A 16,941-nucleotide genomic window follows, 5' to 3' on the forward strand; every position below is an offset into this window, starting at 1 on the left:
TGATTCCTACGAACCCAGAAGTGAATGTTTGATCGAGTCTGTGGAAGAGTCGAAGTACACAAGAAAATCCACAACACACGACTGAATTAATGGTTTTAATTCAGCTTCAGCCCGAGTGTCCTTGAGCAAGACGCCGAAGCCCTCCCAGCTCTAAAGGAGCTCGTCTACATCTGGTCTGTGGTGAGGACGGCCCTCCTTCGGTTCAATTTCAATGGAGAGACAAGGTGGGTAAATGAACATGAGGGGACACCCCAGCAGTGCTTGCTGAGAATGCCAGTTAGTAGCAGAGAGTAGTTAGAAGAAAAGTCTAAACAGTTTTCTAAAAGTAAAAAAGCATGAATAAACTCTTCAAATGGATAAAGTAATGGTTGAGCTGTGGATATAGATAGCTAAAGGTAACGGATAAATGGTTGAACGGTTATTTAAACGTAACGGATAAATGGTTGAACAGTTATTTAAACGTAACGGATAAATGGTTGAAATATCCAGCTTCTGCCAGCAAATGTGAGCAAACCAACTTCAACAATAGTTCAATTATTGCTGTATCATAGCGTTTTCACAGCCAATTTAAAATCCATTCAAATGAACATATTTGGAACATGACGGGGTAGTGTCATTTAAGGGGTTAAAGCTTGAGATCTGATGGGGATCTGCAAGGGTGCATCTGACAAAAAAAAAAGGTTGGGGACACTGAAAGATTTGGCCCTGAACATTGTCAACGTCAACAAATCTTGATGGTGAGCACAAAATCCAGCTTCCTGGAGCCTCTTTGGTGATCTCGCAAGCAAACTCTCTCCCCCCATTTATCTGTGTTACTTTGAATGATGTGCGGTCGTGTCAGTCTCGCAGGCCATGTGTCTCCAGGGTGCCCTCCCTCATTTGGGTTTGTCCTTCCCCTGGCTCCTCTACTGCCACAGGCTGGACACTGCCTCCTGCTGTTTTGAAAGTGTTTCACAAGGCCAAGGGATTGTGGAACTTTCTCAATCCACAGAGGACTGCATTATCCTTCTGATAAAGATGTATTGTAAAAAAATTTTTTTAAAATCACCAAAATTAGAGCTAAATATTTACACGACGTTAGCTCCAATATGCGCCCATGACACCTCACGAAACACGACGACATTTAAAATTACAGAGGAGGTGGGACAACACTTCTTGTTTGTGATTGGACAGAAACCCTGAAGTTGCTTGGCAAGCAACCATCACCACCACCACCTGCTCCCGGCAAGAAACCAAGTTCGGCAGCAGAGGAAAATTACAAATAGCACCTTTAAGAGTATTTTATCAAACAAAACCGCAAAACAGGTTACACATCTTTTTTTGGACTGTTGATAGGACAAAACCTGTTTTTTGAGTCTGACCAATATTAGTTTATCACTGATATACCACTGGCATGTGTGTGACAGATTACTACCCAAAAAAAAATAAATGCCAAAGATATGTTTATGGTCATTTGGAAACTATTGCAGTTACTTGGCTTTTAGATAACATGGACATGTTTCATAAAATGCTGTGCTTGGTGCATAGCTTTGTGAGAATGAACAAATTTAGGGCAAGTTCTGAATTTTATTATTATTAATAACTAAAATATTTATTATTATTATTATTAAGTGATATAGTCAGATTTTTTTGAAGACTTGAGTATTAATTTTGGCCTCCAAAAAAAAAAAAAAAAAAGTATTGCTCAGGCCTTATTTTAATTTTGCTTTCTCACGTAATAGGTTGACAGAGGAATCAATATTGAACATATTTATTAATCCTAGCCGTATATCATCTAGGTTGAGTCGGTTATTTAAAAAGGAAAGAAACGACATGATCAACTACTTCTGGGTTTTAAGGTGGACTTTTTCTTTCAGGTTTCATACGCGTGTTACTGTGTTCAAAATGCTGGGAAAAACGCTTTTGAAGGATCATCTTCAGCCAAACGCGTCTTTTAGGATTAAACTGAACCCCGTACAACCTCAGCTGGTCACTGGCTCCGTGAATTCACTGGGTAGCAGGACTTAAACGGTTTCATGGGGAGAAGACAGATTTCAGCTCCAGGTTTCATGCAGCATCCAGACAAGTCCGATCATCATTTGTCATTTTTAATATAAATCTTTTCACCCTCACACAAATTGCACATTTTTTTTTTCTCCAAATGGACACACAGTCAGCAGTGGATAACTTACTGGTTGACATCTTCCTTATACACCGTGAACTGGCTAAAAGGAGGAGAAACAAAAAGAATAAAATAAGAGACATCTAACTTGATCTTACCACCACTTTACTATGGCATGCATAGGTTTCAGACCTTACTCAGAAAGAGACAACAGACACTTTGTCTAAGAAATTTTCTAAACGATGCCGTGACTGCTTGCGATCCAGAAAAGAAACAAAGCGAGAAACCAACCAAGGTACAGAAAAACTCTGTTCCACCGTGAGGAGAAATGTCAACTCGGGACCCCTTGGAAAAACTAGGGGAGAAGATGTGTCTAGCAAAAAAAGCCTCGGCGTTCCCGTTTGTCTGCAAATGGCCGGCGCAAACACACAGGCTTCAGACACACGGCTGCGAAGTAGTCTTCCTAAAAGTATTTGGTTCTTTATTTTGTAAGTATGGTAGCCACAGTGCAGTTGACAATACTGGATGTTTTTTTATGGTTTTTCTGTTTTTGTATTTTCCCCATCGATGCTTTGAGCACTAAGAGGCCAGAGGAGGATCTGGTAAAAAAAAAAAAACAAGAAACAAAAACCAAAAACAAACTGAAACCTAGTGGGTAGAGGAAGGATGATGGGTAGACATGGTCAGTCAGAGACAGGTGGACTTGGGGGCTTTTCATACCTGAATTCTATTTCAGCAGCAGCTTTAGAAAATAATAACTAGGTAGTAAAATGCTGCCGGGGTCGAGGTTGACAGAAGGAAAGCTGGTGACCGAGCCAGTCCGGGGTCAATGTTAATTAGCACATAAACTGAGAACAAAACAAGCAACAAACTTGACTTTGACTACCCAACATTAAAATCGAACTGAAATTCAAATTCTTGTTTGCAGAGAAATTAGTATACACCTCCTCGGCATTGGATTGGAGTTGTGTACTCATTGGGTCAGAACTGTTATTACCAAAAAGAAGAAATTAAAGGTTTTGAACTTATTTTTTTTGCAATAATAGTGCCCCCCTACATTCATGATATCCAGGGGGGAGTGAATTTTTGGCAGCCACTCTTAATGTTGGTACCAGTAATTAGTCCTATATCGGTGTAGGTTGGCACTAAACACAGTTCATATTACTGCTTCAAATCTAACGGCGACATTCAGTTGACCAGCCGGGGAGGCTAAAGTGGTTGCTGCGACACCCTGAGGTACCGTAAGGACAGACAGAGAGGTATCCTGCAGCCAAGACCGGTGATAAAAAGCTCACGGTTACAAGACGCAACACGTTTTCCAGGACCTGAGTTGTGGTGCACAGCAGTTAGGAATAGCAACTGACAGAGCAGTGGTGGAAAGCTTTGTTATTGTAAACAGAAACCAAAAAAAAAAAAAATGCTGATACATCTGACTGAACCTGAGCCAATCAAAAAGACTCAAATCAGACTGTACAGTGAAAGCTACCTGGCTTACAGCTTTTCATAAAAACACTCGCTATGAAGGGGAACTGTTGAAAAAGCGTTTGGGAACCACTACCGTTGTCCCTTCCCTACATGACTGTGACTCCGTACATCGGTTACTCTGTCATGATTAAAATTATGCAACAACATACAGAGTGCTGCGGTTACAAGACTACTCATCGCTGTAGATTTCTACACTGTGGGACAAACACAGGGCTGCCCATAATTCAGCAGCTGTTACATTAACATGTAGGAAAAGTAACGTCTAGTGGGAAGCAAACTAGGCCTACTAGCTTCCACTTTCCCAGTGGAAAACAATGTTAACATCACAATGAGTCCTCCCATATTTTAAATGTTGAAGGGACAGACAGCCTAAACTGCTAACAGCTGATAACCAACACTATTTGGACTTGTTCAAAGGGGGGGTGGGGGAGTCTTGTAGCAACATTTGGTAACTATAACACCACATGGCTATTATATTTTCCAGTCAGTAGCGCACCAGGGAAGTTGACGACATGGTGCCTACCAAGCTCGGCTGTCAAAAGATGGGAAATGCCTACTCAGAGGCTTGAAGCTTGGACATAAATGTGTCCAAAAATCCTGTCAACCCCCTTTGACAATTAAAAAGTGGATAGCTGCAGCATCATTATCGTTCCTCACGCAGAATTCTTCAAATGAGAAGAATTCAAATTTCAGTTCAACTTTAAATCAGACGCAGAGCTCATTTAAGAGGTCACCTCCGCAGCAGCTGGGTTTTGCTGTTGCTCGGTCTTCTGGTCTGAGTTCAAGTCTGAAAAGCCTGCTGCTGCGCAGCTACACACAAAAACGAGTCCGCCTGTACTTAAGGCCCAGGGCCCAGGGTCTGTCAGCTGCTTGATTGGACCTTACTATGCTAAACCGAGGAAGAGGAACAAAGGGACATATCGGCTCCTGAGTTCTTTTTGGGTGAAGGATTAGCATAGACATTGATAAGAATATAACGATTAACAATGTTTGCATCAAACCTGCTGTGCAGCTGGGGCTTTTGAGGAGGGGTTAGGGGGTGTCAGAAATCATTCCAGGGTTCCTACGCAGGTTTTCCATTTCACAGATTTCAGACTTTGTCGAGAAGTGTTTGAGGATGTAGCAAAGGCTCTAGTGAAGAGAGATTACCTCACAGCAAATTCCACAATGTGTGAAATAAAAGTTATAAAACTTAAGAGTAAGTCGGTTTTCCAAACTTTTACAGACCTGGAAGTGGTCAAATACATCAGATTTCCACCTGCGTAGGAACCCTGGAATCAACTGAACGAGAAACACAAAATCTGCAGACTAGGAACAACCAGTACGCTTGAGGGGTCACTTTTGTCAGTACAAAGCATTGCAGGATTGTTTTTTTTGTTTCAAAAATTTCCTTTCATTTCATAACTAAATATCCCGCTCTACGTATATAATTCAATTCTGTTGAACTCATATATAAACGTTAACATGTACACACGCTCGTCACTGGTAATCGGTGGAATCGGGACCTTTATTATAATAAGTTGGTGGAACTTGCTCTTGCTGGCGCTCAACAAATATACTGTGAATGCAAGTAACAATAATTAATATAATGATAATTAGAATAATAATAATAATGATAGTAATAATAATAATAATCATCATCGCCGTCGTCTGCACCATGCCTTGTAAACCTGGAAAAACTAAAAACAAAACAAGAGCCAGGTAACCACGCCTCCTCAACCCACCCCCACCCCCCCCAAACACACACACGCACACACACACACACACACTTCACCCATGAAAAACAAAAACAAAAGATTAAAAACAGGGAACATTGAGTTGAGACTGTAGATTCTCTCTGGCTTCTTCGAAGTCCTAAGTCCACTTGCGTCACATATGAACGTCCGGCAATGTCCCGAAGGCAGTGGAGGGGAGCTGGGGGTGTGGTGTGGTGGGGTGGGGTGGGGTGGGGTGGGGGTTGGCTGTCGGCAACAGAGCCTCACATGGGCTGGAGATCGAGCACTTAGCGAGCCATTGTGGAGATGGACTTTTCCATCCCGTTTTCAGCATCAGCCTGCCTCTGTGTTCGCTCCGTGTTGTGTGTGTGTGCGCATTTACCTGGTAAGCCAGGTTTACGGGGACCACGTTAAAGGGTGGTCGGCCATGGTGGTCGCTTGTCCGTTTTCCTTTTTTTCGTTGTTTTTTCCTTATTTTGCCACGTATGTTTGACCAGGGGTCTTCGCCACTCTCTCTGCCCCGGTTTAATGCCGCCAGGTATAGGGGGCACCGAGTATCTGCACCGAGTCCACGAGGTTGGCTCACCGGGAGTATTTTCAAGTTGGCTACTCTTGGCTGGCGTCCCCGCTGTCGGTCAGAATGTCGTCGCCGCGGCCTCGGAGGGCCGGAGGAGGGGGTTAGCGAGGCCAACCAACTAAGAGGCGTAATTTCATATTTACGATGGAAAGGGAGGTGGTGGGTTTGTGTGTGTGTCCGTCTGTGTTTTAAATGTAAGCGGTGTCTGTTGGCGCCCGAAAGACCTGCTCAGAAATGTCTCCCGGCCCTTGACGGTGTTTCTGTCGATCAGTCAAAGCAGAACAAGAAGCGAGTGAGATGGCTAAACTTTCTACTGCTTGTTATCGTGCAGAGGAGCGTCTCCTCAGCTAATATGACGCCAATGTTGGAGGAGGTTGAGGGAGACACTTCTGGACAGGTCTTCAGAGTATGTGTGTGTGTGTGTGTGTGTGTATGCATGTATGTGCGTGTGTACGCGGGGTTAGTGCAAGTAATCGTCCACAGAGGCAAAGGCGCAGGAGCCACTGCCAGTCCGTGCCATGATGGCAAGGCACTGGGCGGCCTGACCCACAGCCTGGGCCAGGGGGGGCTGCTTGGGCAGGTTGTGAGTCTCTGGAGAGAAGAGGGAAGGAGAAGAAAAACAATCATGTCAGGACTGCAGACAACGAAGAACAGGAGTGATGAGGTGTCAGTGTGCTTCAACCTTCCAGTGCTCGTTGCTCCCCCTCACCTTTCCGACATCAGAATTGGGGAGGAACCGCACAGCGAGAGCGAGACAGAGCGGAGCTTTGCCTCAAGGCATAAATGTTTTGGAATCTAACAAATTGTCAAACGTTCAGTGGTGGAAACCGACTTGTTTGGACTTGTAGCCCCTTTAGACACTTATCAAAATTAAAAGCATGTCGCGCCAGCTCAGACCGGTCTACCTCGCTGTGTACGCGTTGTCAAAGTAAGATTTTGGTTTCAGTTTTAGTCAAACTTTGGATGGCATTATTATAAATATGAGGATGCATTCTTTTGTGTAATTATCTCGCCTTTCTTCCAGCCACTCAGCTGTTACTCTCCCGTCTACAGTCTTTTGTCTTGCACGTGCGTACTTGTGAAAAGACAATTTGGAACCCACTTAATTCATGTTCCTAACCTGTAGCTCAAACCTGAAATTGAGCAGCAGAACATATGAAATTTTCATTCAGGATCGATATTGATTGTTCTGACACACGAGAGCAACTGTTACATGACAAGCTGCTAACGTTGCCTGCAGGTTTTCAATATTGGTCCTGGCTTATAAAAAAATGACAAGGAGAGAGAAAAGGTTTGATAAGGTATTGGTTAGCGTTGGTATTTCGCTGACCGGGACCCAGATCCAGAATGGAATCCACTGTCGGAACCCAAGCCTCTACAAGACCAAAAAACTGGCGTTCTCCAGAAGAGATCTACCGGGAGGAATCAGGTTTTTCTAATCCTCTAGCCCAATTACAGAAAACGTGTTTCTTATTTGACATGACATGTGAGATATCAGCTTACCGGAAGACGCCAACTGTAATTTGTTTACTAAACATGCTGATTTTGACTTCAGGTGTGATCACAGCAACACTCTGTACAAAATGGTTTGCTTCAAGCATATCGAAGCCTTTATCTTTAAGGTTAGTTCACCCAAATGACAAAGACACTCCAGCAGAGCAGCAAAATAGGAAATTTGAAAAACTCAACAGCAGCTTGACTTTTTTCCACAAACAGTTTTCTCCAAAGTCCTTCGGGCCTGGCCCCTCTTTTTGAAAACTGATTTAGTGTGTAGGTTTTCAAAAGGTCTGTTTTTTGGTCTCACATTTGAGACCCGAGAATGCCTCTAACTCACTGCAAGGTCTGGATAACTGAGATGAACAGAGACATAGTTTCCACCAAGATGCACTGTTGTTGAGTTTTTCTTGCTTCGACTCTTGTAAACACAAACAAAATTCCATTCACCTCCACTGTATTGGGTTGGCTGGAGAAATGGCGGCGGACGTGATCTCCATGTTAACATATTCAGTGCTGCGTTTTTATATGCGTTAAAGTCACTGTTATTACTTTATATCACTTCTGTAACCATGATCAAGACAGATGTGGTAATGCTGCCGCACTCAACATGATAAAACATGTTTGACAGAAAAGAAAAGAAAAAAAAAAAAAAAAAAAAAAAAAAACTTAACTCAAGGTCCACTTAATAGCTTTGTCCAGAGCTTTTAACTGCATAAACCTATAGTTCTTCGTAAAGTTACTTTAAACAACTGTTTAAAAGACTGAAAGGCCGGAGTAGTGCAGAGTCGAGGGTGCTAGAAAAACAGTCCTCTCTGTGCCGATCTTATACGTCTAAGCGAGCTCTACCAAAGTCTCATGTCGTCAAATTCAAACACTTTTAACCTGAACGTGTCGACGGCTGACCTACCTAATATTGCACTGTTGAGAGTAGAGCAGACTGGCTCTCTTTGAATGGCGTCCAGCTGGTAGCCAACTGGGCTGTTCCAAGGGTCTGAGTAGGCCAGCAGGCTGAACGCATCCTGCAACGAGACGAAGCGTCAGTAACAGATACTAATCACAACACAGCACACCGCTTCATTTTCTCTCCCACAAAGTCTTATACTATGAGTGAGTCCTGTCATCACTGGTTGTACCTGTACTTTCCTGCTATAGCCTTTTATACTTGAGGAATAGTTCTGCTTTTTTCAAAGATTAAAAAACCACAAAACCAAACCCCCCTACCAGCACCTTTAAAGCTCACTATTGTTTCTTTAAGTCGTACACAGACCGAAGTGTGACATTGACAATCCTCAGTTTTGTGGTGGGTTACGTACAGAACTACTTCATGGCCGAGACCAGTAACTTCCCAATTGCTTGGCAAGTGCTCCCAGCAGTTAAAGTGTAGGGATGTGGAGTTTGTAAGAGGTGGCCAATTATAAGATAGGGAGAGTTTAACACAAAGACGCTGCTGATATGGGGAATTTTTTTTTTTCCAAAATTATCTTGGCCCATACGCTAGGGACTACACGTCTGGATATCTCAGCCTCTTCTGCTTCAGTTTTCATTATTCCTTTTTATCCTGCTCTTGCAAGTCCCCCAGCTATAATAGAAGATGCAATCCTAAATCCCTGGTACACTTAACTCCAGTAATAGGTATGTTTTGTAAAAAAAAAATATATTTTATATGTGTAAAGTAAAGTAAATAGTAAATGCCTGATAAATGCCAATTAATGTTGAATGTCTTAACACAAACAGAGGTACAGGACAGAAAAACAAAAGTACAATTAAACAATATGTTAACAACGTATGGGTCGAGTAATCTTAGTGATTTTTCACGTTACCTTGAGCATCTTCTTGTTAGCTGAGTTCTTGCCACACTCGCGGCGGAGGTGTTCGCTCATGCTCTGGAGCTCCCTGCCGAAATGGATCATTCTTTCGATGGCTGCCTGGCTCCCGCCGCACAGCTGCCTCTTGGCCTGAGCAGACTCCACTTCTGCAGAGCGGCAGCCAGTTCGGCATGCAAAACGGACATGTTTTTAATGTAGGCTGAATGCGACGGTGCATTTACATTACAGGTATTTAGCTGGAGTGCTTACCTAGGCACTTACAATGACAGCAAGAGTAGAATAAGCCTCCAACTCCTGATTACCAGTAAATTGGTAACAAAAAGTAAATTTCCGACAAAAAGAAGGATACTGTCTTTTTCTTACAGAGGAAAGGTGAGGCAGAAAACTTTCAATTGCTCACCAGGGTTTCATCCCAGAATTCTTACAGTCAACTACGTGTTAGAAACCATCACACCTCCTAATAAACCAGGGTATAAATAGTAGTAGTAGTCGTAAAAGGCTACCAGGGGTACGTTGCTATGCTGATAAAAGCTAAAATTAAGTCACTAATACCTGCACACAAACACATACACTCCACCCACCCATGTCTGCGTCACAGTCGTCGGGCTCGGTGGTGTGTTTAGAGCTGCCGTTGAGGAAACCATTTGAGGACGATTCTGTCACGCCGTTGGTGAAGTGGTCAACCTCCATGTCCACGTCGTTACTGTGGAAAAAGACAAAGACCGAGAAACAGTCCGCATGTGTGACAGGTCACTTCTCAGCGAATGGTGGATGGACCATATAACATCTCTGAAAATTAAAACGCTGGTAAGTATCTGATGTGAAATGCTTTTCGTAGCAAACAGCTGATACCATTTATAAAATGACTAACTGGCTGTTGGCTACAACAGTGTGTAGTATTTCACTTCGGTGCTGATTTTAATTTTGATTGAACTTGACTCACAACTGCTTCATCTGATTTTGTGTCAAGATAATTCCAATTTCCTAGATAAGACATCTCATTAACTAACAATTACTGACATTAGCGCATGTGACCGGTGTAATGAACAGTACCTTACAGCTAAATGACGCATACGTTTGTTCCCTGGCCCGTTGGATGTGGTAACATTATCTAAGACAGAATGAGTCTTGTGTAGAGGGAGTTAAACCCAGCATCACTGATGGCTCTGTTCTGTTGCACCTGTAACTGCACCCAACAGTGAGTCACGGTGTACCAACCGACCCTGGAGTACACTTCTACATCACTGTGACAAGGTGGAGTCACTAAACCACTGGAGTTCAGCAAAAAACAAGATTTTCAGCTGCTGTGTTTTTTCTATTTTAGCTTAGAAAGGACTAGATCTTCGATGTAAATAAGAATATGTACTTTGCGATGGCAGAGAAATATGGTGAGATAAAAAAATTTACAGCAGATTTTTTTTTTTTTTGGCTATGTGGATTCAAGATTCTCTGTGTTGCAATGCCTACTGTGACAGCCACATAATTACTAGTCTTATTGACTGGTTGCTGAACGTCAAGAAGAACGTTTTATCTAATATCAGACTGTCAGAGAAGGTTGCCACAAGGTAAAAGAAGGAGAGAAGAGGAGGAAAGAAACAAGTGCAACAAATTAGCATGCTGCAGACATAGTGAAGAACTTTTTTGTGGAGACCATAGTAGGCAATTAAAAGAAACCCTTATCCCTTAAGTATTCTGGTTTAGTTAGTGTCTGCATTTATATGTTAGCCTAAATGAATGCAAACAAACACCAAGCTCAGTGCCTGCCGGCAGACCGGAGGACAGCTGGGTACCAAAGTGCCAGTTTTTGTCTATTTTATTATCTAGCATTTCCAATGCGCAACCACTCCTCGCTACAATCATGGCTCTTTGCCCGAAAGCAAGAAAAGAATGTAAACGTGATTACTCTAGGTTTATAATGAATGCACACTACGGCCTGATAATGCCTCGCACATCAGTCTAGTGTTGCACAGATGCTACAATCAAGAGGTAAAATCCTGCACTTGACTTTAAGTCTTTCAATTTAGGCATCTACTCAAAGACAACCAAACACCTTGAGAAGCAGTTTGGTTGTCCTGAAGGTGTAAATTCAGCTTTATAAGCAAATGAATTGAAAAGTAAGTTTGTGTTAAAGGGGTTTTTCTCAGTACCTGGTTATGGGCTGCTGACTACGGCTCCCGTTGATGCTAATGTCGGACGCTGGGAGGGTGGAAGCAGAGCCTGGGGGGCAGGGCTTGTGACTGTGAGGAGAAGTGCTGTGGCTCTTATTAGATGTCACACCATTACAGCAGTTGCTGTCAAACCCTAAAAACAACAAGAGTTTACAGACATGTTTAAAATGCTTACAAGTGACATACCTAACAGAGACAGCTCCACAAACACAGATGAGTCCTCTAACTAAATATGATGATAGTGATTTTTTTTTTTTTTTTTACATTTGTGATTCAACACGAAAAAAAAATAAACTGTGCCTGAGACCTCTTGAATCGTAGGCATTATAACACCATATACTGCATTTCTTGCAATTAGAGGCAGATCCGTGTCAGTAAAGGTGTGTTCAGCCAGAAAGTGAAGCACACCGGCGCCTTATGCACCTTCAGGCGAGTCTGCCTGCTGGACTGTTCGTGCAAACATAAAGAATGTAAAGGTGTTAGCTGTATGAGCTTGCTAGCAACGGACCTACCGGCGGTGTCTGTGGTAGTGTGTCCTGTGCATTTATGGTACAAATTCAGAAAATCCCTCAAAGTGTGAGTTTTCAACCTGCGCATTCTGTCCGAAAACACAGAAGCATTAACTTCCTCAAGAGAACTGTTAACAGCGTTAGTGTTTCAGCAAATGTAAACGGAGGCGTCAGTCTGTTTGTGGATATGTCAAAGCTGGATAGGACTATAATCAGCATATTTTTCGCAGCAGACATTGAAGCAGTCATCACTGGTTGTAAAATGGAGCAGTATTGGTACTCAGGATGGAGTTGAGGCCTTTTCCAATCTCCAGATGTGAATGAAGCAAGCACAGCTGGACTGTACCTGTGAGGTAGGGCTGGGAGCTGCTGGCTTTGTGGCTGGGGCTGCTGAAGGGCCGGGGGGAGCCGGGGTAACTGTCCTGAGACTTTGGGCTGCGACCTCCCAGACACCTCACCTCACTGTCTGTCCCATTCACCATCTCTATGAACTGTCTCACCCTGAGGAAGGAGGGGAGGGAGGGAGGACAGGGGGAACAGGAAGGAAAGAGCATAAAGAGGAAGAAGGTGGGGAGAAAGCAGAATTCGTAATTAAGCAAGGAAAGATTAAAAGGCAGAAAGAAGAGACAGGAACGAGAGAATGCAAAGAGTAAAGAAATACAGACAAAATTAAGCAAAGATGGGATGAAGAGCACACAAACAAGTAAAGACAGGAAGAGAACAACAGAAGGGAGGAAAGGAAAGAAAAGGAGGAGGAGCGAATTAAACAAGAGAAAAGGGGGACAGGAGATGAAAGAAACGGCAAGTAGAAATAATTGAAGAAATTGGAATATTAAGGACGAAGCCATGGATATTTAAAAAACAGGTGGTGGTCCAGTTTCTTTGTCTAAAGACATCGCTGACCCTTTCACAAAAACAAACAGTATACAAATTGCAGCTGGACGTTTTGCATTTCATCTGAGTGAAACTGTGACTTAAGTGCCTTTTTAAAATGAGTCAGTGCCAATAAAGCCAACATTCCCACAGAAGGTGGACATGCAGCTGTTAGCAACAAATCAAAAGGATTTGCATGAATTATCGTATTTATTTAGAAAAGGCTTCTAATCATCCAGTCTGTGATGTTGTTAAATCAATCAACTGTGAAAAACATTGAAATGCAGCCTTGTTCTTACTTGAGCATGAAGAGAAGGTCTGGGTTCCTCTCCAGGAGGTTGGGATAGAGCTGCTGGGTGGTCTCGATGGCCTCGCCCATTCTACCTGACAGCACCAGCTTCTGGATCTCTGCAAACCATCAGTGAACATATATAATGTTAGATATAATACTTAAACCATGTTTTTCAGTGGTGATGCTTTTTGTGCGCTGTCCTCGTGTTTTGTTACAATAATATTTCTCCATACTTTCAAAGAACTAAATGTTTAACTAATATAAAATAGATCCATCTGAATATTTTATAAAGTTTTTACATTTGCATGTCAGCCTGTGAGAGAAAGTGGTAACTGTCTTCTTTTGCGGTCTCCAATTTCTAAGACATTGCCATATGCACATTGCTTCAAAATAGCCCAGTAATCATAGGTTTTTGTTTTGTTGTTAATTTACACCAACATCGATTCAAAGCTTCTGCCCATAGTGTGATTGACAGGTGATCAACCTTAACACCAAATATGGTGCAAGAGGAACGAAAAAAGCTGTGTCCCAATATCATACTACATACTAATTGTATACAGTATGTGCTATAGAATAATCTTTATACACTTTTTGGAATTAGTACAGAAGCAATCAACCTTGCAATATGTTTGCCATGCAAAGGAAATCCAACTGTGGCTTAAAAATGTCTCTTCCCCCTGAGTATAAATAATATTTACTTAAACATTTCAACAGTAAATCCCAGTTTTGTCTGTAACTTGTGGTGACCATAACTTCTTTTATTTCACACTTGACTTTCAGTATCAGATTTTAAAAGCTGGCTCCTAACACCTAAGGACTCACTCTGTCGGTTTTTGATGGAGGCCAGCTCCTCATGCACGGCCTGGTCGGTGGATTTGGCAAAGGCTTCAGCTGTGGCACAATAGCTGTGGTGCACCAGGTAGGAAGCCACCATTCTAACAGGACAAGACAAAAGAAAAAACAAAACACATTCAGTGATTAAACAAAGCTGCAAGAGAAATCATACAGACCATAGATACATCTGATGAGTTCTATTGTTTCTGTGTATAAACATATTTGGTTACATTAATATCGAGACAACCACTGTATCTGGTCAGTGTAATTTAACTGTCCTGGTCAATGACATGGTTGTAGATGATGTAATTCAAAAAAATGTCAACCACTTGTGAGCTAAAGTTTACTTCCATTCACATTTTACTTTAAAAACTAAACTAGAAAACTGCAAACCAAACATTCAATAAATATGATGTGTTGATTTGAGTCAAACTGGAACAAGCAGAAACAATTTTAACCAAGCCTTTCCTGTGCAGACTAAAACAATGTCGTAAACCAGATGGATTTTGAACAGGGATATACTGCTGTAGGTATGTAAGCATGCTGTAAGTAAGTGTTTTTTTGATTTAAGTTTCAGTTGAAGGTTAATGTTAGTTAACACAACTTGGATAATGGCAACTGAGCAAACATAGTCTTGGGTAAACTCAATCTAAAGGCCTTGACACGAGATTGTTTTACCAAATGCCGTTTCCAAAGCCAAAAATGAATGAACCTTAAACTCTACTTTGGTTTTATTTTATTTTTTTTAACTTTCTATCATTTCTATTAGTTATGATAACATTGTACTCACCAAGTTTTTTTGGAAACTTTGGGACAAGAAACACGAGCAGACGATAAGAAAGGACGTAAACAAGCAGACTGTTTATCCAGATCGTCTAAACCACTTTAATTTGAGATAGAACTGAAATTGAGTGCATCTGAAATATCGGTAATCCCTCGCTGCATGTGAAAACTCTACACACACACAACTACGCTAAGTACAGATGGTCAAGGTTGAAGCAGGAAGTCAGTGTGTAAACTGTGCTTCAAAATGGACAGTTTGTTAATAATTGTATTGGTGGCCTTTGTTTTCATGCCAAAATGTTTTCATGTCCATGGCTCAACTGTTGGCTTGTCCTCTATCTTTTTGATCATCTGCCTGCTTGCATTTCCTGACCCGTCTGACTTCTCTTTAGTGTTCCCAAACCTGGAAGATTTAAATCTTTGAGTACAATGTTATTATTACAAATACAAATGATCACCAAAACCATGAAAATAAGTAGTAATAAGTATGTGTATAAGAAAACCGGCTAACTGTTTTATGTGTGTGCAGGTGTGTTTGACTTTTGAATAGGCAGATGAGAGGGGATGCCCTGCTGCCAGCAGTGTATGCAGGGAGATTTGTGATCAGAATCCTCTGCCCTCGCCCTACTGACCACCATGTCACAGTTTCTGTACAAAACAACTTCCATCCTCCAATCTGACCTGAGCTTAAAAAGTTCCCGTTTTCAATTCCAGGCCGTGAGATGACTTTTCTGGCTAAAGGCAATGACTCCACTCCACCCGACCCAACCCTCAACCCCAATCCCCATCAAATGGAGATTAAATTCAGTCAGGACAAGAAATCACAGCAACGGAGAGATAATCCCATCAGGGCATGGCATGAAGAGAAACCGAGTCACACAGTTTTTGCTTCTGGATCATGGCTTGTGCTCTCTAATGGGGGAGCGGTCCATCTGGGCCTTGATGGGTCATGACAGCAGTAATTTCCTGTCACTAAAGTCTCAAATATTTCCAAACCTCTCGATGCTCAACTTCAACTAAAATAATGAATAAAATCAAGAGCTGACTTCCAGAAATACCTCATAGATTACCTACAAATGACAGACATATAATGACAAAAATTATTTGTTGACAATCTTTTTCTTCACAACAAAAACAAGACTAAAAAATAAAAAATAACCGCTGTAAACAAAAACATTGGTGAAGTGTACAACAACAGTTTTACTTATTTCATCACTGAACAAAAACGAACTAAATAATGTGAATGAAGGACAAGCGGACACCTGAACGAACACTGTTGAGGTCTCACTCAGCAATGTGCATGCTGTGGAATCACACACTGTATGCTCCTAATTTGTAAAACTGCATCCTCCGCCACCCAAAAGCATCTGTTCTTCAGAAGTTCATTGAGCTGCTTGACCAGTTGCACTAATAAGCACTGTGCTGCATTCGAGGTGAGAAAAAGATGGAAAATCTTAACAGCTGGGACAGACCATGGAACATACAGACGAGCAGAAAAGATAAGCTAATGTTAACATTATCAAGCGATATGGATGTGACATTAACATTACTTTCAGTTGGATCTCTCCTGTTTATGTGTTTATTTACTGTATTTTCTCTGGTGACCAAGAAATAACTGATTGCAAATATATTATATTAGTGTTATTAGAGTGCATATTGTGAACAATGACAAACGAGTATACAGATGAAAAAGAGGCACCTTGTTCAATTCAGTATTTTGGGGGTTATTACTGTGGGGTGGCCATGTCACTACCTTTTAAATTTACTTATTATACAAGCACAGCAGTTTAAACTGCTTTTGACTATCTTATCCGCGAAAATCCCTGCCCTCACGTGCTAATGAGCACAGGTGTTACCATGGCTACCTATGATTCACATAAATATGCACTTGGCTATTATAAGATCACTTCCTGAACAGCTTAAAGTCAGCAAATGGATTTAATAGTAATTTTTTCGGGGAAATTATGCTAAATATCACATATCTACTCTCAAAAATTAATGTGCTTGGTCCGTGTTTTCACACTACAAATGAACTGCACACTACAAACGGTCCACACGGAAACAGACCAAGACCCTCCTTTTGAAGAGGTCTCTGTTCCATTGTTTGGTCTGCATTAACAGAGCAAGCACACCAGAGTTCGTTTTAATTGAATCAAAATAGGTTTTGTATGGAAAACACCCTAAAACTCTATAATGGAAACTAGACTAAAAAGTCTTTAGGTTTTCTGGAAACTAAAAAAAATAAAATCACCATAAAACTAAAAAAAATGCAAAGGTCTCA

At 41.7% G+C, this 16,941-nt stretch overlaps 1 protein-coding gene across 1 annotated transcript in view; it reads right to left on the bottom strand.

Moving 5' to 3' along the window:
* Positions 1–4,441: 4,441 nt before the first annotated feature.
* The window catches only part of ranbp9 (RAN binding protein 9), a 28,433-nt gene continuing 15,933 nt past the window's right edge, over positions 4,442–16,941 (bottom strand). The window contains 8 exon segments of the mRNA XM_040143327.1: positions 4,442–6,469; positions 8,283–8,394; positions 9,196–9,347; positions 9,783–9,904; positions 11,349–11,502; positions 12,225–12,379; positions 13,051–13,159; positions 13,866–13,978. Of these exon segments, the coding sequence (XP_039999261.1) occupies positions 6,339–6,469; positions 8,283–8,394; positions 9,196–9,347; positions 9,783–9,904; positions 11,349–11,502; positions 12,225–12,379; positions 13,051–13,159; positions 13,866–13,978 (1,048 nt within the window). The 3' untranslated portion in view covers positions 4,442–6,338.

Source organism: Xiphias gladius, chromosome 14 (assembly GCF_016859285.1).
Source record: "Xiphias gladius isolate SHS-SW01 ecotype Sanya breed wild chromosome 14, ASM1685928v1, whole genome shotgun sequence".
NCBI lineage: Eukaryota > Metazoa > Chordata > Actinopteri > Istiophoriformes > Xiphiidae > Xiphias > Xiphias gladius.